A 27,219-nucleotide genomic window follows, 5' to 3' on the forward strand; every position below is an offset into this window, starting at 1 on the left:
GAGAAAGTTTAAAGAGGCAAAAAGCACACAGCTTGACTTGTGTGTTAGTCTTTAGGGGGTTTTCCGGGAAGAAGACAATTAAAAAAAATAAAAAGGAATAGAGACAGGTGTACAGAAAAGCTGCAGCAAACCCACTTTAAGACCATTATCTAAACAAAAAACACACCCAAAAAAGACTGTACTGAAAATAAACTTACGAATCTGAACCATCGGAATCACTTTCATCACTACTATGTCCCTCTGCTTTCCATCTCTTAAACCTATCAATCAGTTCTGTCAGATAGGAAGTCTTCTTGGCATTTTTCATAATGAATTTGTGCTTCAGAAGTTCTTTTGCAGTGGGGCGCTGTAAGAAACACTTTAAATATTTAATGTTATGCTAACATTTAATGATTTTAAATGCTAATGGGGGAGACTTAGTAAGACAAGAGACTTCTAGAGCTAACTTGTATAATATCAGGAAATTAGTGGAACAGGAAGTCAGAAAAGCCAGTAATCCACATTTACGAGCACGCTAAAAATATGACCAAGTCACCCATAGACTATACAGCTTATCCTTCTACTTTAGAAGGTCACACCCAGGAAAATGACTAATGAAAACTCTCCAGTGCCACATTTCCTTGTAAGCTGAATTCAGACAGCAAAAGTTGTGCTGGAGAAAAGGATTTCAGATGATTCTCTCCTCTGTTAAAGCTTCTCTTCCTAGTTTAGAGTGCATTTAGGAATCTGCCTCTGCCACTGTAATTTCTTCAAGCATTCCCCCTCCTCGAGTATTTTAAACAAAACAAACTAGGATAGAGACAGAGATATTAAGAAGCACCACTAAAATTTACAGTGGAAAGTAAAGTCTCTAAAATTATTTAAATCACTGATGATGCACAATGCCAGTAAAATACTTCATAAGCATAGAAGAGCAGAAAGCAAAACTGAAATATCTACACACACACACACATACACACACTTATCTACTCACAAATGTTGGGTCCTTATTCAGACATGCATCAATGAATTCTTTAAAAGGTTTACTGAAGTCTCCTAATAAGGTGGGAGGATTGTTTTTTGGAATGAGGAACAGAACTCTCATAGGATGCATATCCGAGTTGGGAGGCTCCCCCTTGGCCAGTTCAATTGCAGTGATGCCCAGTGACCATATGTCAGCCTGAGAGAGGGAAAAGGGACTGTTAGTACAAAATTATGGGCTATTAAGTATTAAGTAAAATTAAGCACTCAATAACTGAAATATTCACATATAATGTATCTACATAATAAAATTAATGTTGGCCTAAATAGATAATGAAAACGTTTCTTTCTAACACCTCAGGAGCACCTGATTCACAAAGACCTGGCTGACTTAATCAGTCTTTAATGACAAACATCTACATCATTATTTTTGTTGGTGTTCTAACACTGTCAGCAACTTAAATGGACACCTAAATTTACACGCTTCTGGAAAAGCTGCAGAAATATTGATCTTCCTTTGATTTTTTTCCCATATGTTAATGACAAATTGCCACAAATTTCCTATGTGTAATTCAGAGTCTGTTTAGGTATCCAACCTTGTTTGACAGCTCACTCTAAAGTAACAAGGTAAAAAGCTGAATCAAATCCAGCAGGGGATCACTTAATTTCTTTCCTAACAGACAGCTTGATGAATTTAGCTGGAGAATTATTGACAACTAGTTAGACTTGAAACACCACTTGAAGCACCAAGTTCACAGCGTCAGTCACAGAAGAATACTGAAGTACTATTTATTTTAGCTAAAAGCATCATCATAAACAAATTCTGCCTTTGTATCAAAATACAGTATGATATTTTGATATCATATATAAAATACTTGCAGTCTAAAATTCTTTCCTGATTTTGATTTTTTTCCCAAGTGAAATATATTATGAATTCCATCTTTTTAGATGAGCTACTAGATTACTACAGGAGTTTCTCATTAAAAAAGTGTTTGGCAATAGTCGACTACACTTGGCACAGAATCATAAACCGAAACTGCCCATGGAGTAAACAAGGATTACAATTTGCATCTCTCCAATATTCCTTTTTTGTTCACAAGACCTAAAATAGCTGTACTTTATAGCAAAGAATTAAACTAACTCACTGTTCATTACTGAAATACCATAACCAACAACTGTGTATTGAGGCAAAATTACTTAAAAGAAGAGATGGGGCTTACAAATCTCTGGCACTACTAAAATGTATTAATTACTAGTTTATTTTCCAGCCTTTTGGAGTAGAAAAAGAAGAATAAAATTCAGTCCAGATACCAAAAAATCATCAGTATTAGTCTAGAAATTGAAGTGTATCCTAGCCAAATCCTTCATCTCTCCAACCAAAGGCTTGTATCTTCTGTGCTCTCCCACCAGCCTACTGTCATTGAAAAAAAGGGAGAAGACATGACTCTTGCAACACAGTGAAGAGATATGGAAGGCAAAAGATTATGTCACTGGGGAAATACAAATGAAGGGATGGTAAAGCCGATCTATACACAGGGCAAGCAGAAGAATTAGTCCCAGTCTGACTGGCCAGCACACATTTTAAAAGTAGGATAGGGAAAGAGCTTTTCCAAATTGTCCTAGGGAACACATTACAGTGGGACCACTGAAACCCCAAACAGAATTCCAACTTTTTTTATCAGCAAGAACCCTTATGACAAGTATACAAATTCCTTCCAGTCTGACTGATTCTGGGAAAGTCTCCTGGAGCGTGAATGTTTACAGGACACTTCAGATATCCAACAGTTTTTTCTTTATATACACATCACATAAGTACAGTTTCATGTTTATTATTTGGGAAAAAGCAGTTAGAAAGTATTACTTCACACATACCAAGATTTTTATTCTCTTGATCCTATGTTAAGGTTTTGTCTAGAGTGTGGAAAGTCCAATGCCAGACTGAAACATACTGCTTTTTCACTAGCCATACACTCTAGGACATCTTGTGGTTTTATACACAGAAGAGGGGACTGTTCCTTCCTTATTGGCATTTCTAGCACCAGTTCTCAATTCTCAGAAAAACATGGAATAACTCTGCTTTTCTACTGCTAGTTCACATAGGGAAACTCTCCTTTGCCATTAGTCATCCGTCAAGAGCTCTCATGACAAAGAAGGGCACAAGGTACCATAATGCTACTAAGCCACAGCCACCAAGTTATTTTTTACCTTCTCAAGACCTGTGCTAAAATTTTCAGCTTTACATGGATCCTCAGAAATACCATTTGAAAAATTACACCCAGAGCTGTGTATAAAGATGTGAGAAGAAATTAACATTTTGGCTACCATCTTGACTTTAAATAAACGGCCATGTTCTGGTAGCATTTTACTTTGTGAGCACTTTATTACTGTTTGAATTAAATGCAAAACATTGAATTGAAAAAGTCAACCAACCACCCCACATTCAGGAAGTTGCTTTGAAAGAGACATGACATCATCATTTTACTTGGTGACTTTGCACCTGAGTAGAATGACATGGAACTACTGTATAAAACCAATTTAATCCTACTTTTAATTTTATTATTTGAAACCCTGCAATTTCAAATCTCCTTTTTTCCTCTCCATACTGACAGAGCTAAAAGCAAAAAAATCAAAATAAATGCTGTTGGATAATCATATACAAAAAAAAAGAAATATGTTCTACTCTCATACTTACTTTTGAATCATATGCTGACTGCTGAATAACTTCAGGGGCCATCCAAAACGGGGTTCCAACAAAGGTGTTTCTCTTAATTTGTGTGTCTGTTAGCTGCCCAGCAACTCCAAAATCAGCAAGCTTAACATCGCCTTGTTCTGATAACAAGACATTGGCAGCTGCCAAGGGGAAGTAACATAATAACTAATTAGAATACTGTTTTATGGCTTTTAAAGGCTTTAACAAAGTAACATTTGAAACGTTGCACACCTTTTATATCCCTGTGAATTTTCTTCTCTGAGTGTAGGTAGTCAAGACCTTTCAGGATTTCCTTCAGCATAGTAGCAATCTGGAACTCATCAAATGGGCCAGCACGCAGCTTCAGAAAAAAGATGTGTTAAAACAATTTTAGTCTTGTATCTAATTTTTGCCTTGTTTTGATTAAGTTAAATCTTACTTTTTAAAAAATGTTTCAACTTTAAAGAACTACCAAAATTAACATATTCTATGCAATATGTCAGTATTCTAATTGAAATAGGTACCAGTGGAATGATGACCTTCACATCTCCTCTACTGCCAATACACTAAAAACGCTGTTACTCCTCAGACATAAACTGCCTGTGCTCCCCTCAACATGCAAAGTGCAAGAAGAACAACAACTAACTTTGTGGAAAGTTTTATTTCCCTCCAGGCAGCTAACATAGCAGACTGAATTTTGCAATTTAGATTAAGTAAATTAAGAAAACCAGTTCATTTCAAAATAGATTAATCTGTTGACTGTGAGTTTTAAATTTAATGATGCAGTTTTAATGTGTCCCAGCATTTTAGATTCCATGCTTGCTTTTGTATCAACAACATAACGTGCTACTATAAAGCTGCTAATGGATCAAGTGTAAACTTTGCAAATTAGAAAGCTATGCAAATAAAACAAAATAAATTCAAGTGAGCAATCAAAAAAATTACCAACAACACAGCACCAAAACAGTGAACACCATGAAATTACTGTAAGGCAAAGTGAGGCAAAACTGGAATTTTATTCTTCTAAAATGTTATTCTTCTACAGGTTCAGTGATTTAAATTGGCACTAGTAATAGCTATTTCCCTGTTTCTGACACTCCACAGAATATGATCAATTACTTGAAAGTGTTAGAGTACCTCACAGCCCTTTCCTCAAAAGGGCCAAGTTCTAGAGCTAGAAACTACCACCTGTTACACCTAATTGCTATGCTTTTGATAAGCTGATGTGATGTAACTTCAAAAAGAAGTTTAAATAGTTTTATGAAGTCAAGCACATACTTCAACGCTCATAGGCAGGACCCCTGTTAGCAAATACATAATTATTACCGTTCTGTAATAGTGAAGACATGGTATTTTCCCTTCAGAATCACACAAAGACTGAGCTATATTATCTTACAGGAAAGGGTGGGTCTGTAGCGTTGCAGCTGAGGCAGAGCTGCACTGAAACCATGGGGAAACCACATCCACACTCAGTGGACTGTGCTTGTGCACTCTCCAGGCTACACCCCCCATGAATGCCACACTATCTGAAGTAAAAGGCACTTTCATGCTTAACTGAAAATACCTGAACATGGAAAACTCAACACCTTTTAACCAGTTAAAACTAACTGTCTGTGGACACACTCCTCATTCATTCCTGAGACCAAACCTAAAGGAAACATTTTTTTACTGAAGTGTAAGGAATTCTGCTTGGAGGAGGTGGGAAGTGATGGACAGAGGACCCCAAACCCAAAACCCCACCAAGCATACAGCAAGAAAAGGACTTCTCAAACTAAAAAAACCCATTACTTCATTTGACTGAGAAAAAAATGCATGCTTCCTAATGCTGAGACGAGTAAAATAGAAAAAATAACATGAATTCAGTATGACAGAACTACCATTCAAATTCACACTTCTTGGATCATTACCACACAGCAGTGATGTAATATCAGCTGCCTCCAGGTACTTATTTTTATAAAGTGATATAAAATATATATGATATATGAAATAAAGTTCACTGATATTTATAATGAAAAAAAAAAATCATATACTTACAAGATCCAAAGCTGAACCTCCACCCAAGTATTCCATTATTATCCATAGTTTTGTGCCCTGTAAAGGAAGGCATAAGTTGTCAAAAGTCAAGGCTGCCATAAAAAATTTATATATATTTCAACAGACTACCAGCACAAAGGAAAAGGCACAGAGTCTTGTTCATCGCCTAGTTGTATGCAATTACTTTTTGTAGAATGACCACACAGCTTCTGTGAAGTCTAAAATATTAATTAATATGTTAATTAATTAATAAGACTTCTCTATGTAAAAAAACAATGAAAAAACACCATCACTACTAATGAATTTCTGCTAAATATTATCTAAAATAATTTCACTTAAAGGAACAGAACTTAGAGGAGAAAAAAACTGATTATGCAGTGGTTTGTTTTAATTAAATACAAGTAATTATTTAAAATGGACCTTGAGAATATGTGAGTTTCTGTACTTCCTCTGTGGAGATGTCTCAACCTCTAGAACTGACAAATTATTCTAACACTGATTTCTAGGTGCTGACTTTTTCCTCAGCTTGTCACTGCAAAAGGTGGCTAGCTCATAGAAACAAAACTGGAAACACTTGGTAGCAAATCTACAGAACACTTGCTTGCCAGAGTCCCCTCAAAAGACAAAACTCAAATACGAATCTATGTGGTACTACTCTAGAAAATCCCATGAATAAATATATTTATTTAAAATAAAACCCAGTTATTAAAAATACTCAACTGAATCACATCTGGTGAAGTACCACACACACTCTGTAAGTTTCCAGCAAATATTTACCAGTGCTAGTTCTTCATTACAGAGCACAAGCTAAGGGCAGGAGTACTCTTTAAAGCCTCTTGCATTCTCCATTGTATACTTTCCCACCCTATGGCCTGCCCAGGGATGGAAATCTAAAGAAAACTCAGCCAGCAAATAAAGGTGCAGTTTCTGAAAGCACCACATCCAATCATCCTAACAAAGCCTGCTCTATTAGATTTATACTGAATTTTAAAACCATACCATTTATGAGAGTCTATTCCAATATTATGATCTCAGCAGGGAAGGGCTGGCTAATTTTAGCAGTTTTTATAAAGCCCAACTTTGTCAGCCCAGAAGACCTGCAAGGAACTTCTGTTCAAGGCAAACATTGTGGTTACCAGACATGTTTGGAGGATTTGACTATTACTTGAAAACAGTACAGGGTGAAAATGAGTAAGTACAGTTTCTCAAACAATGTCTCAAAGAAATTGCTACTATCCACTGTAACTGGGTGTGGATATTTTCTAGCCAGGCATGAACAACCTTTTTCCTAGCTACTTTCTGTAAGCCAAGTATAAATAGATGGGGCGGAACAACCAGTATCTTTAGATTGTCACAAAGCTTTGCTGCACAAAGTGCTGCACGCTCCTGATGGAAGTGTCTGGATGCTCCTGTAGAATTTCTCCATATTTGAACTGGAAAAGCTCAGAATAACTTCAGGTTTGTTTTAATTGCAAAAGAAAAGAGCAAGCTCAGGTGGCTGTAATAGTTACAAGGCTAGATATTGAAAACCTTGATCTAAATGGCACAAAAAAGGAAAACAGTAACGGAATTCCAGTCATCAAGAGATTTATCTCTATGATACTGTTGGGAAGTCCAGCTGAAGCACTTCATCAAGTGCACTTCCCACATTTGTGTAACCAGATCATGCCAGAACTATGGTAACTTAATGCTTTTAATATTTTTCTTGCCTGAACTAGTAGGGGAGTAATGCATTTTCACAAGCAATTAGGCAGGAGGAAAACACTCATTTCAGCTATCTAACCTAACTTATCAAGGGGACCCTTCACACCCAATGGTTTATTTATTGAGATGTTAATTGCAATCCAAGTGCAATAGGTGACAAGGAGACAAATTTACATCCTGACCTTCCACAAATATGAAATATCTACAAATACCTCCATCAGTACTTAAATTTATCTTACAGCCACAAAAGTTGCAACACAGCTGAAGCTTATATGAATCTACATTATACTGCACGTTAGTGAAAGCCATGATATAAAACATTAATGTGCACAAATATGTTTATTAAGATGCATTCTTTGACTGTATATATGCTTATACATCACCTACCAGTATGTTTAAAAAACACTATTCATCTTGCCAGACACCCAAAGAAAATTTAGGAAAAAATTACTAATACCTAAGCTTTAAGGTTAATTCAATGGGAAACTCTCATCTGAACTTCAAGATATCCCACATTACCATGATATGGGGATTTTGTACTTTTTTGTGTCACATTAACTGAAAACTGGCATCAATTTTACCACAAGAACTTCAAGGATACAGCCCTTGCCATCTTGTACCAATGATAAGGTTTTTCAAGACTAAAATATCTGATAACAGACAAGTAACATTGCACTGCTAGGAAAACTATTAAGGGACTGTCCATACTTCTAAAAAAATCACATTTACAAGTTGGATATACAAGCTGTAGCTAATGAACAGCTAGGCTGCAGAATGTCATAAGTTAGTAAGTCAAGTAATTGAAATAAAGACACTTTTTCCTTCTTTCAGCAGCAGGGGCATCTAGAAGCACCTGCATGCAGGTGGGAAGGCCCCAGGCTCCCTGGGACTGGGCCACTCCATCTCCATGAGCCACAAGGCTGCCTTGGCATCCTGAAGTGCAAAGCAACTGTCAACATACAGAATATGTAGAACAGACCTTATCATTGGTAGAAAAATAAAATCTCTCATCTGACATGTTTGCAATTCGAACCCACTCACAATTACATCTCTTCTTCCATGTTTTAGTCATAACTTTTAGCTATCAACTATCTTGCCGCAGGGAAAACTCCAAAACTACAAAATGATGACAAGAATAATCTGCTTACTCAAAGCTTAGTTAAAATTGATTAAAAGAATTAAGTTACAACAGAAGATGTTCCATTACAGTTCAATTGGATGAACTGAGGCTTACATGATAAACTTGAAGCCAACACATGGTCTCAGCTGTGATTTCTTCAAAGTAGAAACTATAAAATTTAAAGATTTAAGACAGATCTAGATTACTGAACTAGAGAAATACCAGTAAGTGCTGTAGGCAACATGAATGCCTTTTCACTGAGGATTTGCTTTGGTATTTAGGCAGGAAAATACTGTCTCTTTGAACAGTGTAAAACTACAAACATTTCTAATGGCATTTCTACAGCTTCAGAGAGAGCTACATGTATGAATAATACTCTTTAGTAAACTATTTCTAGTCCATACAGCATGATCTGAAGCAGCACATTGGCTCAACTGTGTAAATAAAGATGTAAAGAAAAAAAAATCTTACATTTTGAAACATCTCCTATTTACCTTACGCTTATGCTCTTTTTACCATTATCTTAAAAAGTATTTCTAGGAATTTTTCAGTCATCTTTATATACAAATCAAAGTATCTAGGAACAAACATATGGGACCACTGTGAAGGTGAACTTCACACCAGTTATTTCCATGGCAAACTGCTTCTGATCTCTGCAGCCTATGACTTGGCTTTGTAAGAAATGTGTTATTTTTCAGAATTTAACCTCAATATTCTTTAACCTTTAATTATACAGTCATTTGGTACACAACTGGACCTATTTCATTGTTTCAAAGAGATACTTACAATGTATAAAAAACCTGAATCCTGAATGAAGTACTACACAGCTTAACAATTAGGCTGACAGCCACTCTCCAAGAAATAGCTAATAAAGAGTTAACAGCTAGAGCAATTAAGTAAAAAACAAACAAACAAAAAGTAGACAGTAATTCTCAAAATACCTGCTATTACTAAAATGAAAAGGCAGAATGAAAGATTCTTTGCACACTGAAGGAAGCCAATACCCTATTTCCCCTGAGGAGTCTCAAGCTGAAAGATCTTGAACTAGCAACCAGAGATTTATCTAGTCTAAGAACAATTTAGATAGAAGATACTACTTAAAAAGTTGCTTCATTTATTTTTAATTACAGAATTAAAGGTACTCATTTATTTGTGGACATTTTTATTCATTTACTTGGGGAATAGCAAGCAGCAGAATTACCTATCACACTACTCTGGGATGGAAAACATTCCTATGAACAACTTTTTACGGCTTTTTTTGTGTTTGGGGTTTTTTTTAAAAGGCATTTCTTAAAGGAATGGGAAAGTAACAAAAATTCCACAAACACCTCCCCAAACTCCATGCACAGAAATTTTCCTTCCCCAAAAACTTTACAAGTGTGAAAAGTAAACAAGATATCAGCATTAATCATTCAGAATTTATCCACTTAGAACAGAAATGGAAAGAACTCACATAGTGGTGAGGAGAGTACTGCAGCATTAATATGATCTTACATTTGCCAAGAATTTTTTAAAAATAAATAAAATCTAACCAGAATTGAATAGTTTTATAGCACTGATAGAATAACTAGTCTTTACTTTCCACACCTATATTGTTGTAAATAATGAAAAAGCTATTTTCTTTCCCTATTCAATCTATAACTTCTAAAGCTTTTTCCATCCCCCACCTCTGAGAAAACAAAGAACAAACAAAACAAATCCCCACCCAATCAAAATTTAATTCCTCCATTTATAGATGCTGAAATCACTGTTTAGTTCTGAAATTTCACACAACACTTTTCCAAGCAAAAACACTTTCAAGTAAAAACACTTTCCAAAACTTACTTTGACCTGTTTGCACTTCAGGGCAAACAACTGGGCTTTTACAGCACAAAGTTGAAATGATGGATGTCAAGGAGAGTATCATTTAGGACTCAGCTCATCACAGAAAATAAAGGACTGTAAAAAAGACTGATCATGTCTGGATCTGCAGTATCATTTGTGCACTGCTCCAGGGGAACCTTAGGAGTTGAATTCAAAGTTGTCTTGAGACAAACCTGCTTGCTCTAATATGCTGTGATGGTGGAAAGTAAATCCTACTTTTCAGACATTTATTACTTATTCACAAACAAAACAAAAGTCCCACTGATTGAGCCCAATAAAGAGAAGCAAAAATGGGTTATCAATGGCAATTTGTATGTTTACTTGGGTGTGAAGAACTCACAGTAAACAACAAAGCCCCTACAGCTGTCTTACATTAGCCAAAATGAGAAGTTAGTATTCGGAGTATACTTAATATACTGGAAATATTGGGAAAATGACTTGCCCACTTAATACTAAAATATAAAAGATTGAATACTTTTGCAATTTCAATGGAAAAAAGGCAAAATCTATTAAGAATATTACTAAATAAATTCTGCAAATACTTTTACATATCACTGAAAGACACAGCACAAGTGTGACACAGGGAACACTTATTAGAAATCTGTCTTTAAAATGTAGAAAACCCCACTACACCTTAAGAAAGCAGAAATGCTGAGAGGGAGACCAAGTATCAAAAAACAAAACCAACCAGAAAAACCTCCCAAACCGAAGCAAACAAAACAAAACCAACAAAAAACCCAAACACAAGCAAATAACCTCTTCCAGATACTTAATATACTTTCAACTATCACTAAAACTTTAGCTTACATTAAATAGTTTCAGGGATATTTTTTAAAAGTCACCTAAAATATGTCATCAGCACAAAACATTTAAGAATTATTTAACATGAAAAGTTTTACTCAACATTTTGGTTTTCTGTAGGTTTTCATTTTTGCTTGTTAAATTATGCCTTAGATAACATTTCACACAGTGGTTACATAACTCTGCTGATGTCAGTGTTACTTTGTCTCAGGCCTACTAAGCTGCATAACTGACAACACATTTTACATGGTGCAGGGTTTCTTTCCACACCAGGAACAGCTTTGTTCCTGTAACCATGAAGGTATGTTTCTCTTGCTCAGAAAGGCCACAAAATTGTGCTAGGAACTGTGGAGGGAAGAGAGAAAACCAAGGTCCAAAAGCAATGACAAAAATAATCCTTTGTCAACTCTGCTCATTCTGTAGCCATTTTGTGCATATCCTAGGCCAAAGGACAAGCAGCAAAAAGAGAAAAATGAAGAGAAAAAAATCTGTTCAAAGAAAAATAAAAACCTACTACAAACACCAAGTTGGTAAGATAAATCTTCCTTAATTTTAGATGATTTTCCTTGCAGCATTCCAGCAAATCTTTGTGCAATATTATACATTACCTTTAAATATGATCCATAGTATTTTGTTACATAAGGACTATCACACTGACTTAAAACAGTTATCTCTTGCTGTATATCTTCTATTTCATCTTCTGCTTCCTCCAGGTCTATGATTTTTATGGCAACCACTTGCTGTGTCCGATTATCAATTCCCTTGAAGACCTCACCAAAGGAGCCTTTCCCAATGCGTTCCAATTTTGTGAATAGCTCTTCCGGGTCTGCTCTGTGGTTCTAGAAAAAGTAAAAAAAAAGAAGGGAAAAAAGACACATGAATTGCCTAATTTACTTCCAAGTTCTTAGCCCTCATTACTTCCCAAGAAGCACGTCACCTGGATTTATCATCACCAGAAGAGTTGCATCAGGTAAATTTATTTCCTACTCACTAACTTCTAATTCAGCTATTAGTTACAGAACATACATTATGCAATTCTTTCAAAGGTAAGTGAGCCTTACCAGGGAGGGAGTCAGGTACAAACCTCACATAACAACTCTTTAAAACGGAAGAAAAGAGCTGTTCTTAACATTAATCCTGTCTGTGCAGTAACTCAGAAGACTGGGGAATGCACTTACTGGCACAGGACCATCACCAACATCACCCAGGCAGAAAAGGCTGGGCTTCCCACCTGGGCAAGAGCCTGGGGCAGGCACAGCTCCCTGTCACCTAACACAGTGACGGCTGCTCAGGAGAGGATGGCACGACTGCCAGAGCCTGAGATCAGGTAAGACCAGGGGTCTTCAGGGCAGTTAAAAGTGCTGACAGAAAGATGAGCCAAAGGGACTGAGAGGTGTTCAGTGAAGGAATAAGAAGTTGTCCTGGAGTACTGAACCCACAGCACCGATTGGAACTGGCTGCTATCATCACATATGCCTTACAGAGAGGAGCAGAGCACTGCTGAGGACACTGCTGGTTTGGAATCTTTGCTGAAAAACTACTCTTAAAATCTCCAGATTGGTTATTATAAAAATATTTGAAATTTCTTAGCTTCACTCAATTCGTTAGGAGGGCAACAAAAAGGAAGCAAATTCTCACTTTCCCTTCAAGAAAAAGCATGCCATGTGGCTGCTTAGAGAACCTTGCATATCCAAACATCAGAGCACTGGCTTTTGAAGGACATGGATGACACACTGCACAGTTTAAGAACACAGAACTTCAGACCAGAGTACAAAAGTTTACGCAGAAATGTTTTGAAGGCGTCAGACAGACACACCAAAAGAACGGAACAGCCCATGCTCTGCAGATCTACAGAATTAGACACCTTATTACTATCAGAACTGGGCAAAAGACTGCACAAATCAGTGCTGAATGAAGAAAACATCCCTGCCTGAAAAAGCCCTGTAATTCAGTAAGAAGTTTTGAAAATTTGGAATAGATGCTTTGCTCTGCATCTCTCTCACACTCAGAAAGTCAGAACCAGCAAAAGAAGCGTTTTTTTTTTTTCGAAAGCATTTAACACACAAATAAAGCACAGATTACCCTACACAACCAAATACTCAGGTATCAATATGAAAATAGAGAAAATAACTTTATATTGGTGTTCACGCAAATTCATGAGAAAATCTTTACTGGGGAAAAAAAAAACCAGATTTAAGCTAGTCCAAAATCGACTGTCCCATTTTTCTTACATCTGGGCCCTTACTGTTGCTTCCTTCCTTTGACCAGAACCAGAATTTATTCCACAATACGGTGAAATGAATCAGGAAACAGATTTAGCTAAGAGTTAATCATATGATTTGCCAGGTCTATTTTCAGCTGATCAGTTCTCTGCTCATGTATACCATGCTGTTATTTCTGCTATCACAAGAGGAGGGAACATGAATTAGTACAGCACATTCATTCATAGAGATCAGTGGAGGTAAGATTTCTAGATTTTGCAAACAGACAAGAAACACTGGTGCTCCTGAGCAGCACATTACAATAGGAATGACGAATTTCCCCCTTGTCTATAATAAGTTCATTGCTACTCTGCTCCATTAAAAACAATTCCTAGAAATAGTTAAACAAAAAACTTGTATTTTTTCTTCTGCTGATAGAGACAGTGAAAGACCTAAAAGATGAACAAATACACAATCAAAGGAAATGGGAAAAAAAAAGAGGACCTATTTGGTCTACAACCTGGGATAATTAATATTGTTACATTAGGAAAGAAAATGACTGAAAGCTTCAGGTGCTCATAAAGTTTTTAGTTAAAATGGTCCCAAGAACACGAGTAAATCTTCACTGTCCAAAGACCAGTCACATTGCCATACACTACTGCATTGGATCTTGCCATCATTTCATCACTAAGACTAAAAAACTTTTTTTTTTTAAATCTGCATTTAAAATCTATTTCCAGAGGTGCTAAAAAAAAAATATTGTAGGGATAGGTGTGGCAAAAGCAGAAGCAACTGCAACCCCAGCTTTTCCCTGCTGCCAGGTAAGATGCCAAACCGTCCTCTAGTCAGGAATTGTTTCTCAACTGCATTAGTTACAATAAGGAATAATTAACTGATAGCTCTCCATTTATAATAAACAGAGACACACACTTCCAAGAAACAAGTTAAGAAAGATGACTGGGAAAACTTTTTATTGATGCTTAAATACTCATCTTCACAAAAACTAGCTTCAATCTAAGATATACTTGGAACCTGTGATTTCAGGAGTCACTCATACTAAGAGGTATTGTTGATTTGAGATTAAACCTGTTAAAACACTTCCAGTCAGATAAAAGAAAAGCAATTTAATCACAGGCACACTCAGCTAATCCAGCCCTTCACAAATGTCTGACCACCTCAAAGGGCAACACTTGGATTTTGCTGGGGGAGAAACCTTAAGCAGAAAACTCCTCTGGGCTCCTCAGTAGAAAAACACATCACTCCATCCTATACACCCACTTAACTACCATCAACAGAACAAACCAGGCCTACAAATTCTCTCCCTGAAGCTACTTCAGGTGAATCAGAGCTTTAAAGGCTATTTTATCTTCCAACAACTCCGGATGCCATTATGTGTGAGTGCTGAAGTATAGGGAGAGATCAGTCATGGCTTGACTTCCCAGTGCTGCAGAACTCCATGTACATCCCGGGGAGGAGGAGGTGGAACAGAGGGCCATCAGAGGAGAACAAACTGTGCAGGACTACTTGAGGAAACAGTCACATCTTTCTATTCTCAGAAAATCCTCTCACAGCAAGCAAAGTCAGCTTTACAGCTTCTGTTACTCACCAAGGCTGACAAGGGACTGCAGGACACTCCAGGGTAAGGACAAATATTTCCGACCAACTACGGCTAACACTGAGATAATGTCCTTTGGAATGACTTCAAACTTGTAACACTACATAACTTAAAACATGGCCTGAGAACAAAGACTGCATTTTGAAACAGATTTGCTTTTACCTTTCTTAATTTCCTTGTCTTTCAGCCTACTGTTCTACAGGAATGTTTTTCTATAACTAATGAAAACAAATCAAAACTTTAAAAGACTGCTCTATAAACAAATGTATAGAAGAGGATGGAGATGTATTTTATAGAAACAGAAAAATATATGTGTGTGTATATACACCCTCATTACATACCAGCAAATTTCTGCAACACAGCTGCCAGCTAAACTTCTAATATGGTAGAAATTAAGATTTTTAACACTATTAACACTCCTGAGAAAACCACCCATTGTTATTCCTTGTTGTTTCACAGATCTTTCACTGAAACGAAAAAAAGTTTTGCAAGATGCCTGCATGAATAACTGGTATTATTTTTTAAAAATAAATACTGGTTTCCACGGGAAGCCATGTCTGCTGGACAGCAGATGGTAACAACACAATCGACAGTATATGGACTCCATAGATAATACCTGTAAGTGGACAAATCAGACAGAAAATGTTTTGCTCTTTCCCTCCCTAAGCCCAGTTCCACAGACAAAAGCAGCAACAAGTACGACAAGCACAGGCACATTCACATGCCAGCTCCAGTCCCGCCAGTGTGACTAAGTGCACCAGCATGAGCGTGACAACACAAGCCCTCTGCACTGCTTCCAAGTGCACCATTTCACCAGCCCAGCACAACCACACAGCCTGGGGCCTTCAAGAAATCTCTCCTCTTCTCTTATCCAACCTTGTGCCATCACTGCATGAGTTTATACACATCTGTATGCGCACACAGAAAGTCACACAATCTGGCTCCAGAAAGACCTCAGGAGGTCATCCAGTCTGACCACCTGCTCAAAAGCACCAAATAAAAAACACTATAGCATCATTTTTGCCAACATAGTTTTTTTTAAATGTAATTTTTGCCAGTTGTTGCGTCAAGCATTCTGCCAATCTGGCTTATATAACCTCTTTCCTTTGATTCCAATAAACACATGTTTCTGAAGCAATGTCCTGGCTGTGTTCTGCTACAAAACTGACTTGCTGACTCACCTTTTCACCTCTGATCCTGTCATGTACCTGTTCTTCAAATTCTGAATTTTTCCTTTAAAACAAACTTAAAACGTACTGAATATGTAACTTCCAAGATTATACAGAAATCCAATTACATAAACCAAATTAGAAGAAACAGTATGTCGCGCTGTGTCCAGATCTGCCAGTGCAGGACAGCTCTTTTACAGAAACAGGTCCTCTGAAAATGCTCATTAATGAATTTCATTCAAAGGTACTGAATACAATTGAATGAAAAAACAAAACTTCAAAGACTCTTGGACAGAGACTGAACTAATGCATTGATTCTAACAAAATCAAGCACCTAACATCCTCTAGGACTCCTAAAGCAGCTATTTTAACAGTCTTGTGAGATTTCTTTTAAGCAGTCTGTCAGTGTGAGAACATATATCCCAAGAAATGCTGTTACACTATGAGGATTTGCAAGCATCTCCTAGGCTTTATCTGGAACAGAAGTTCCCTCAGAATTGTAGCACTGCTACAGAGCAGCTCACCTATACTTACACCTACATTACCCAAATATACATTAAATAATGATATAATAATTAGTTCAAAGGACTTTATAAAAGGTTGATAAGAGAAGACCATAGAGTGTTTACTTATGTTTTTCAAGCACCCACTACTCTGGCAGTCTAACAGGTGCTGATGTCTTTGGAAGCCATCAGAATTACCTGTGTTTAAGATTGTCATTTCAAGCAATTCCATTCACATGAATTTACCTCTTCTCAGATAATAAAGTACTTCTTAAATTTTTCTTCTGTTCAGATCCCCCCAAAAATAAAATTAGGAGGGAGTAAAACTGACAAATCTGATAGGCTGCAGTACTTATTAAGAGTAATGTCTTAATCAACAGATACATTCTTCTTTATCTCTTCCCATACACTATCTGCATGTAGTTTCAGATATTTTAGATATATATACACACTAATTATACACCATGCATATTAAATCATATAACAATATTGATTCACATAAATTATATATATTTTCATATTTTACCAGCATAAGGAAAGTTACTCACAGAAACAGTGCCATAGGCATGTGCGTGTGTATACATAAAAATTAAAACAGTTTGAAGTTAATGAAGGCACAGGTGCAGATCCATTATTACTTACAAAGAATAGGAAAAATGAACCTGCTGACATTCAAGACAAGGGTGGAACCTGCAGACATCTCTTTTTCTCCGTCTTGAACACATACATACTTTTGTTTTCAGCTATTCTGGCATGTAAATAAACTCTGATGCTGCCCTGCAGTCCTGTTCAAGACTAAGATATCAGGATTTGATTATACTTACTGGAACTGTATGGTATATATGCAGAGAAAATTATTTTAACAACAAAAAAAAACCTGATTTGATTTTATCAAACTTTTATATTATCTACAAGTTTTTTTACTCAGTGGGTACTAAAAACTAGATCTGGGTTTTGCTGTCCTTAAATGGGACCTGACCTCTGTTACACCCTTTATGAAATATCTCTCTTATCTGACAAGGCCAAGACTCATTGCCATTTTTAGTGAGAACCTAGGGAACTTCATATAAAAGCAAAAACAGCAAGAAAAAACATATGTGACTCTGTTTTCATCAAGTTAGCTATAAGGCAAGCTGCCTGAAAATGTATATGACTGTAGAAACTCTAAAATCAGCATTCAAATCCACCTATAGTCAGAATTTTAAGGAAAGAATTACCTTCATATTCAAACCATCTCTGACCTGTGACAGATACAAGCTGTCAATTTTACATTATGCTGAAAATGGAAACCACTGAAGTAATTTCCTCTATTTTTAGCTTTTCTTTCACACAACATAAAGCAGCCTAGAAAAAAGCATAAATAAGCACCAAAAAAAAGACTAATACCATATGTCCCAAAGATTAGGTCTTTGACAGAAGGCAATTTAAAAAATTTACACCAATTATTTCTAAATAATACTCTGCACTGAGGAAAAGAAACAAAGAGAACATTTCTCATGACATTGAGTTTCTCTATAACTGATATCCTACACATCCTACTGTTCAAATGGAGTCCCACTTGGCTTCTATTCTATGTATCAATACTTTTTAACTACCTAGTATATTTTTAAAATGTTCTCAAATCACTGCATACAGCTGCATAATCTCCAGTCTGTTCACATCTCTGAGGAGCACAGCCTAATAAAAAAATAAGAGAAATTAAGGCGTGGGGACACCAAGTTACATGATTGAATCTTTACTATGATCTGAAAAAGATGTGAGTGGCTGAACATTTTCTAGCTAGAAGCACGGACATCCTGAAATGAAGACAGAAATCAGTTCAAGACATCAACAGGTTCTGGTGTCCCAGTGTTTCAACTAACAATGCTGTTCTGCATTTATTAAGAATTTAACAAACTGATCTTTCACAAGTTTCATCTTCTCTGTTGAAAAGTGCAGGACAAGTGACTGCTGAATGTGTAACTAACCCACCTCAATGAACTAACTTGAATCAGAAGTCAGAACATAAAGGACTACTGCAATTTTTCATTGCTAAAGAACACTTGTAACCCCTCCATTTTATGAACTGCTTCGAAAAACGTACTCTCTGCAGAGAGATTTTGAAGGCCGCATCCAATAGGAATATGGAAAAATAACCATTTATGGGCTGCAGCCTACTTTTAGCAGTGTGCCTTTCCTTTCAGCACCAGCCTGCTTATCAGTACACAAACAATTTTTTAAAATTTTTGCCACACCCATTTAAAGGAATGCCCATGTGAGAACTCTGCCAGCAATAACCTATATCCTATATGCCAGCAATAACCTAGAACCTATATGACAGCACAATCCTTTTCCCACTATTTAAATACAGCTAAGTGGTAACCGCTACATAAATCTGACAGGCCTTCTCACTCTAGAAGCCATTTTAGCATTTCTTCTGTGTAAATTAGGACTTGATATGCAGACCTTCCTCTTGTAAATAAGATTAGAATTATATAAGCCAGCTAGAACACAAATAACAACAAAATCCACGTTTTTAACCTGCCAATTCATAAACTAAAAAGTAGTAAAAAGACCTCAAGTATGGCACACGTTAGTACTTTTGTTAAATCTCTCCACTGAAGAAATCATTACTTATTTTCAGGCCAAACAAAACTAAAGTAAGGCACAAGCATGCTAGCTGAAAAAGGATGGCTCCAAACCACAGTGTGGGTGGGTTAAAGAGCAGGCCACAAGTTCAGTTACCACAGATAAGTCTCCAGGCATAGTGACTGCATGCAATGAACCCTAAGTGGGACCCCATACTTAGAGGGTATCACCATTCCTTTAATTTTGGGAGGGACCATTTGGAAAAGGAAGGCAAACACCAGTCAACTAGAATCCTACATTTCTGTCCTCTCCCCAAGGCTAGAGGACCACCAACTTGAAAGCTGTACTCTCTCCTTGATAACTGGCCCTGGATCATATCAATGATGCTGGACCCCAAGCTACAAAAAGCACACAACAAAAAAACAGAAATACAACTCCAAAAGGAGCTACAAAGAAAGAAACCTCTGCTGCCAGAACCAACCTGCCCGTTTCAGGCAACTCCTTTTTCAATTACTTTGCAGCTCATTCATAGAATGGCAAAGCATCTCATTACATAAAAGGCAAGAGGAAGGGGGAGGGGAGGAAAAGAAACACCCTGGAGAAAAAAAAAAGAATCAGATTCTTCTTGCCAACTAGGCTAGAATAAAGCTGTACAGGAATGTAAAAATGTTCTTGCTATGACCAGCTGTCAGATGACACCTTCCTAGGTGAGAGATCAACAGCAAGAACACTTTGCTCCCCTCATAATTCTGTTTTTAACTGATCTACATCAGTAGAAATTCAATCTTTTTTTTTTTACTCAGTGCTTTACATTTAGGCATGCTACAACACTCATGGTCACTTCAAGCTGTACATTGTTTTTATTATTCTGCATTCAGCTCCCAACACAGAAGCCTCCACTGAAACACAACTCGACATCTAGCAAAGCACAGACACCCTCTGATCCTCCCCCAGTCAACATTATTCAGATATTCAGAATATATAACAGTACCCAGCTGAGAGGAAAGTCTGCAAAAGATTGAGGAGCAGGATAAAACAAGAGGAAAAAACCCCGTTTTCCAGGACTGAACACATGATTCTTGAATTCTGGTTCATGTAAACAGTGAAGCCACTCTGGGCTCTCAGACTCCTCTTTTGAAGGTTCAAATGTGAAACCTGCAGATTTCTGCTCATTTCTCATTCCTTTTTTTCCTTCACTGATGCATAGAGAATTCATGCAGAACCATGACAGACCTTGTCACAGAGCTTTTTCAGATATGCTGCCTCAATCAAGACCATTCAAATCCAGACTTCAGTAACACAAACTTGGCTACACACTTCCAAAAATTGTAGTTCTGTGCAATTCTTCGAAGTTTTCCTTATGAAGAAGGAACTAAGTTGAAGCCATGTTCTTTCCTCAGCTATGGAAGTAATCAATATAGCCCATGTGAAAAACACATGCACAAAACAAGGAAGAATGAGACAAGCAAGCTCCTGCTACCTTGTCAGTACCTGTATTAATAGTTTCTCTAATTTAATTCTTTTTGGCAAATCTATTTGGCTAGCAATCCTCTGGCAGAGGAGATTTTAGTGAGTATCACCAGGTGGGCACACTTCCCAGGAGATTTAAACTTCTCTTTCAGAACTAAGGACTGTGCTCAGTGATCCTCATCTAATCAGCAGAATAGACATGTTCCAGAAGAACTGCAAGAAGTTTAAATTTAAAGAACAAATGACAGTTCTTTAAATAGAGTATATACTGGTGAGGCAGCAGTAGGAAGGAATTTTATTTCCAATTATTTTAAGAAATAAATAGCAGGTTTTGAAACAGTGACTCCTGATGCAATAGATACCTCACCAACCCCTTATTCCTTCAAAGACAACATACAAGCAGACACTACACCATGACAAAAAATATTTGTCACAGACATTTCAAAAACCAACTTTGTACTGTTCATCTCCAACCTCATCTTCCCAAAACCCATTTCTGAACCCTTCTGTCAATCATTAAATTCAGTCTCTAAGAATAAACAAAAGACAAAACAATAGTCTTTTATAATTTTCCAAATTTCATAACTTCTAAATCTGAAGACAGTCACTGAAGAGAAAATAAGTGGTACTTTTACAACTGGTTCTAAAATTCAGCCTTTCACTTTTAGAGATCACTGAAAACTGAGGCTACTACTCTTGTCTATCTTCACTAATACATTTCACAGGTCTCACAGGAGACACACTCTTAGTTTCTATACATAAAGAAACATTCCTCCCCTCAAAATAAGTACCTAAATAAAAAATTGCAACATATTACTGAGCTACTGCTTGCTATACATTCTCCTTTCGGAGAAAAAGGAGAAAAGCAAAACAAAACTTTCATCAGGACTTGTAAAGCTGAGACACTAGAAAACAAGTGCCAACATATTCAATGTTAAAATCAGAATAAAATCATAATTATATCCTTTTAGAAGTTAGTACCCTGTTTTCAGATGTAACGTTTTTACCTTTGGGGGAACATTATTCTCTGCTCAAAACTGACAGTATATGACGGTACAGAACAGCACAGAGATTAAGGTGAGTTGGTTTATGTGCTCTCTCCAGCTTCAGCTGATTTGACTCTGAATTCCAAGTCAAAGCACTTAATGTGTCTATAAAACTGTAAAACATGCACAGAAAATACTACTACAGGACTGGACTTTTTCTTTTAACCCTGAGGAAAGCATCTGCTGAATTCCAGGTGATCATACCTGCATAGCTCCCACATACCAAATACTTTTCAGAACTCTGTCTACTCTCCTCTTTTGACACTAGTAAGATAGTACGAGGATGACTGAGCCCTACTTCTCTTGTCACCAGAGTAACTTACCACGAGGCCTAAGAGGGAAGAACCAAGTTCAGCTAATAAAGCCTGAGCTGATTTAGCAATCTACTATTAGATACAAGAGAGCTTGCTGCACAACCTGGAAAGGAAGAATTGCTGTGTAAAATTCCACAAATATTTTAAAGCTGAACTGCTTCAAGCAGAAAAGAGGCTTGTTCTCCATACAGCTAAAAATACTGTCCTCCTGCAGTCTACCTGCACTGTGGCTCGAAGTACCAATCAAGGAACTGAAACTGGAAAAAACACCACAATCCACATCAACTTATTCTTAAGAAATCAGTTTTCTAGGCACTGTGGAAGTCTCCTGGTGTCCTGCAAGTGGTAGACTTTCCAGTTTCCCTTAAGTAAGACACTAAACTCTTACAAGTTTCTAAATTGTAGAAGTTTAAAGTCTTTTCAAATTCACTGGATACAGCTCAGTTCCTAGGAGAGAAGTAAATTAAAAGAACCTTGAAAGAATCTTTCTTCAAAGTTTTAAGTTCTTCTAACATGCACATTCTAAACATTTAAGTATTTTACAGTAACAGACTGGTCGCTCTTAACAGAAGCCATATTCTTTCAACTTCAGTGTGTAAGGTTTACTAGAAATCTGACACACTTCGAGACTAGCTTTAGGTACCACACACTTCTAGATGTGCACTAAGTTAAGAGAAAATGTGTGTTTTTTTTCTAGGGCTATGAAAAAAAACACTTATAAAATTAAACATTACCTCTCATCTTTCTCTACCCATGCAACTAGGCATTAACTGATCTGTCCTTGAGCAGCCTGCAGGGAGGGCCTCTCCAGCTGCCAGGCTCAGGTCCTTCAGTGAGCAGCGCCCTACAGCCACTCTGTTAACTGGCAGCACAGAGAGCAAAGCTCACCTTGACACCCAAGTTTTCATTTAATCAAGCAATCCTTCAATTGTGAATCAGAGTACACTGCCTGACAGGTCACATGCTCCTGCCTGCTCCACTTTTAGAGGAAGTTAGATTCTTTTTTGCAAGATAGTCTGAATGCCAACAAAACAGATGGAGAGCAGTTCTAAACAACCTTTCTGGCTGTGCTCAAAACTACTGTCATACAGGATCAGGAGATATCAACAAAACCATGAGAAAGGAAACAAAGTGTTTAGGTGAGTAGGATAACAGAGATAATGGGACATAAAGCCCCAAACCAAGTTCCAAAGACACACATACTAACAAAAAAATACAAATGAGAATAATCAGTATTTCCATCAGTTAATAAGTTAATATTTCACAGACTTAAGGTTTTGCATGACCAATTAGAATAGGAAAAGGGTAAGTTTATACATTAAAACTTTACCAGCTAAAAATGGCATTTATTACTTGAGTGATGCTCCATCAAGTTTACATACTAGTTTAGAAAATTTAAATGCTGACATATTGAAAAGTACCCTCCCTGTTCACCTTAGAAAGGTTGTTACCCATTTGCAAGTGAACAGTTTCCAGCCTTTTTATTTGTAAAGACTTTTGGAGCATTGTGTAAGATGCTGTCAAGAACATAAGTTCATCAGAAACACATCAATCTCAAATGACTGACATCCTTTAAATGTTCTGATCACTTGAAACAAACAACCCTCAGAACTATGTGCTCTGTCTGCTGGGCAATACAAAAGCACTAAGGACTAATATTAAGGGGTCCAACGCCTTCTCCACTGCAGCTGTTTTCAGCACCCGGGCTCGCAAAGACACAAGCAACAATCTCTCTCTTGCAGGCTGTATCCAGAAATGTTCTGTAGGAGTTCAACTGGATTCCTTAAAGACAGTGCTGGTGAACAGGTTTCTCACTGTGAGATCTCAAAGCATTCCAGACTAAGAACTAGTTTGAATATTTTTATCCCAAGGAACAAAGTTACTGTGACATTACTGAATAAAACCTCAAACCTAACAATCAAGCTCACTGCAAACTGCTCTTCCCATAACCAGGACACCTTAACTGTGCTCACCATCCTTTCCATTTTCTATCTCATCTTGGATACTGTGTAAAATGCCATAATGTGGGGTATCATGCTCAGCTTCAGACCATCATTTTATACATACACTGAGTACCTTGATTTTACTGAACAGGCGTAGAAGTTTGGCAGCTGGCTAAGTTAACACTGTACAACTGCATCAGGTGGAGCCTTTCCAAAGAAGCAAGAAAATGAATGTGTTTAGGAAGTTGTTTGCAGAGGCAAGAATTGTTAGGTATAAATTTTGGTTTTGTTAGGGACACAAGACAGGTTAAACAGAATATAACCACTACGTAAACAAATGTCTCTATAACTACTCATAAGGGCAACAGATAATACTACCTCTGGGTCTGCCACTGCTGCCAGGGGACTAAAGTCAGACTCCAAGTCCACCAAAATAACTCTGTGTGATTTTCTGTAATTTTCCATGTTTGAGGTTTTTTTAAAGGGGACCTGACTCTTCATAAGATGAAAAATCTTAAAAGAGTCAAAGAAGGTTGTGATATACTGTGGTGCTAAACAGTCTTAAGCCCTGCTTTTGGAGTATGTGAATTACATAACATGTTTATTTCTGGATTTTTCTTGATACTTTTTGTATAATCAAATGTGAGGGAATGCATAAGATGACAATAAAGCTGAAAACTTCAAGCTTGTGACATTCTCTGACAAATTCAGTTTCCAACTCTTATATTGAATAAAACCTTCCCTCAACAGATTACAAAACAAGACGTTTGACATTACACTTTCCCACAGTGATAGTTTTAACTATTACATCTTGGATCACAGAAGAACCTGTTTCTTCCTTCTTCAATCAATCACACATTAACATTGAGCAGAAGCAAGCACATTTTTACCATCACTTAGATGATCCTGACTGATAGTCCAGATAGGTTAAAAGAATCCAAAGGAAACAACTCTTCTACCTCAGACTGCCATGCAGCTGTTGTGTTGGTCTTAGGGTATTTTTTAATTAAAACACTCTGTATTATGACTTTTCTAGAAGAAGGATGAACAGACTAACATCACATGAAATTCTATTTCTTTGTATTCTGAGGGTTTCAGGACTAGTAATCATCTTCATAAAAAAAAGGGTCACCAAGGAAAAAATTATGCTTTAATTCTATGCATCTGGATTTATCTAATAGTTTAAAAAATGTTTTTAGCATACTGATATATGTTAAGAGCTGTGGGTTACACTAATAACGATATTAGTGGGGATAAGGATGCTATTAGAATTAAGTTTTTTTGGTATAACAATGGAAAAACAGAACCTTAAATAATTTCAAGGTCCTTTTGTGATGGCAGTTACAGAAAATAGGACAGCAATACATTAAGCAGATATAAAAATAGGAAATTGACAAACTAGAATGTTGAAACAGAAGTTTCCTAAATTCAAACACACTAGAAAGCCCAGAGGCTGTAAATAAAGAAGCTCAGACTAAAGTCTTTAAATCTTTTATCACAAAATTTCTTTAGAATGTTCTAATGTAACAGTTACTCTGACACAATGGAACAAGTAGGCTGAAAAGATGTGGCTTGTGTCCTCTTACAGAAACAAAGTTGGTGAATGACCGACTTTAACAGATTTCAGAGAGCCTAGAAATTATTAGAAATGAGAAAGGTAAATTAAACTAAAGCACTGTAACTGGCATAAATTAATATATAAATACTGTTTATACATCAATTCTACATTTTCTAGAAGTCATAAAGTTACCTGACCAACAGATATAGTAACTTTCTGAAGTCTCCTGAACTCTCCACTGTATCTCTCACATACCCAGATATGTATCATAAATGTTTCTATATTATTTGCAGTGAAAAAAGTCTGATGTTATACAGTTTTGACTATCTCAGAAGTTAAGAGAATGCTCAAAACACTGGTTGAACTGCAAAAATCAACAAAGTGTCTGACAAGCAAAAATCAACACCGAAATGAGCTGGGTTCTCAACTCCTTTACATTGATAAAGATCTCTGGCCAAATTTGTATTAGATTGTCCAGTGGAGTAAGAATGAAGAGTCAGAGGGTATTCCAGCTTTCCTATGAAAGTCAGTAACATATCAAATTGTTTGTTTTCTAAGCAGGTAACACAAACATATAAAAACAACAGGAGGCCCCATTCCCAGGCGAGGAGAGGTGCAGGTTTCTGACAGACTATATTCTCCAGTGCTCTGTCCCGACCAGAGCTGGCAGATAAGACCTTTCCATGAATCCCACGGTCCTCCGGGAAGCTGCACTAAAGGCCCAGCGCCAGGGTGGTGGGGAAGTCCTGCAGCAGGTCCGCCTGCCGGCGCGCCTGCTATGTCATTTACAGCGCACCCACACACCCTGCGATTAACTTCACTTCGCCTTTAATCAGTTTTAGAGGCTCTTACGTGCTCCTGGATGCGGCGCGGCCACCCCTGAACAAAGGGGGCAGGGAGGGAGGGGAATCCCATCTCCCCCGCCGGGGTGCAGGTACGCAGTCCCCGAAGCCTCCCGTTACCTCGGAGCAGCCCCTGCTTCCCTCGCTCCCCCAGCTAGGCGACCGGCCCGGCCTCCCCCCAGCCCGAGCGCGGCCTCCCCCGCTTCGCCCACCCGCGGCCCCCCGCGCCCCGGCGGCGGCTCCGCCCGGTGCGGGCCGCAAGCGCCGCTTCCGGAGCCGGGGCCGGGCCCGTCGCCTCCATTTTGGGCCCGGTGCGGAGCTCACCTGCATGCCGGGCACTTGCACCGCCACGGGCGAGTGGGCCATGGCGGGCTGCGGCGGCCGGGCGGGCGCCGCCCGCTGCTCCCCGATCTCGGCCTCTTTCTCCTGGGCGGCGGCGGCGGGGCCTGGAAGGACAAAGCGGCGGGGAGGCGGCGGCTCCAGCGCGGCCCGCGCCCCCTCCTTCCCTCCCCGCCCTGCCCGCCGGCCCCCGCCCGCCGCCGGCTCCTCACCTCGCGGCCGCGGGGCTGCGCTGCGCGAAGGGCGGGCGGGGGGCGCGAGCGCCGCTGGCCCCTCCCCGCCGGGCTCCCCCCCGCGGCCCTGCCCATGCCCCGCTCCCCGGTCCCGGCGCGGGGGCGGCTGCTCGGGGCCCCCCGGGGTGGCGGCTCTCGGCGCGGCCGGGGCTGGCTCAGAGCGCCATGTCGGGCTCCGGCTGCAGGCGGCGGCTGCTGTGCGGCGGCTGCTTCCGTCTCGGCTCCGGCCTCGTGGGGCGGAGCCGCC

General features: G+C 38.3%; 1 protein-coding gene across 1 annotated transcript in view; it reads right to left on the minus strand.

The window, feature by feature from the left end:
* Nucleotides 1-26,969, minus strand: part of STK26 (serine/threonine kinase 26) — a 30,615-nt gene extending 3,646 nt beyond the window's left edge. Inside the window, exons 1-8 of the mRNA XM_014255272.2 lie at nucleotides 26,952-26,969; nucleotides 26,725-26,846; nucleotides 11,780-12,010; nucleotides 5,684-5,740; nucleotides 3,902-4,010; nucleotides 3,653-3,810; nucleotides 974-1,159; nucleotides 198-346 (exon numbers count right to left, since the gene is read on the minus strand). Coding sequence (XP_014110747.1) covers nucleotides 198-346; nucleotides 974-1,159; nucleotides 3,653-3,810; nucleotides 3,902-4,010; nucleotides 5,684-5,740; nucleotides 11,780-12,010; nucleotides 26,725-26,766 — 932 coding nt within the window. The 5' untranslated portion in view covers nucleotides 26,767-26,846; nucleotides 26,952-26,969. The remainder of the gene's footprint in view (nucleotides 1-197; nucleotides 347-973; nucleotides 1,160-3,652; nucleotides 3,811-3,901; nucleotides 4,011-5,683; nucleotides 5,741-11,779; nucleotides 12,011-26,724; nucleotides 26,847-26,951) is intronic.
* Nucleotides 26,970-27,219: the final 250 nt, after the last annotated feature.

The sequence above is a fragment of the Pseudopodoces humilis genome, chromosome 15, assembly GCF_049639895.1.
Source record: "Pseudopodoces humilis isolate 2021_Gansu_Grassland_sample_001 chromosome 15, ASM4963989v1, whole genome shotgun sequence".
In the NCBI taxonomy this organism is placed as follows: Eukaryota; Metazoa; Chordata; class Aves; order Passeriformes; family Paridae; genus Pseudopodoces; species Pseudopodoces humilis.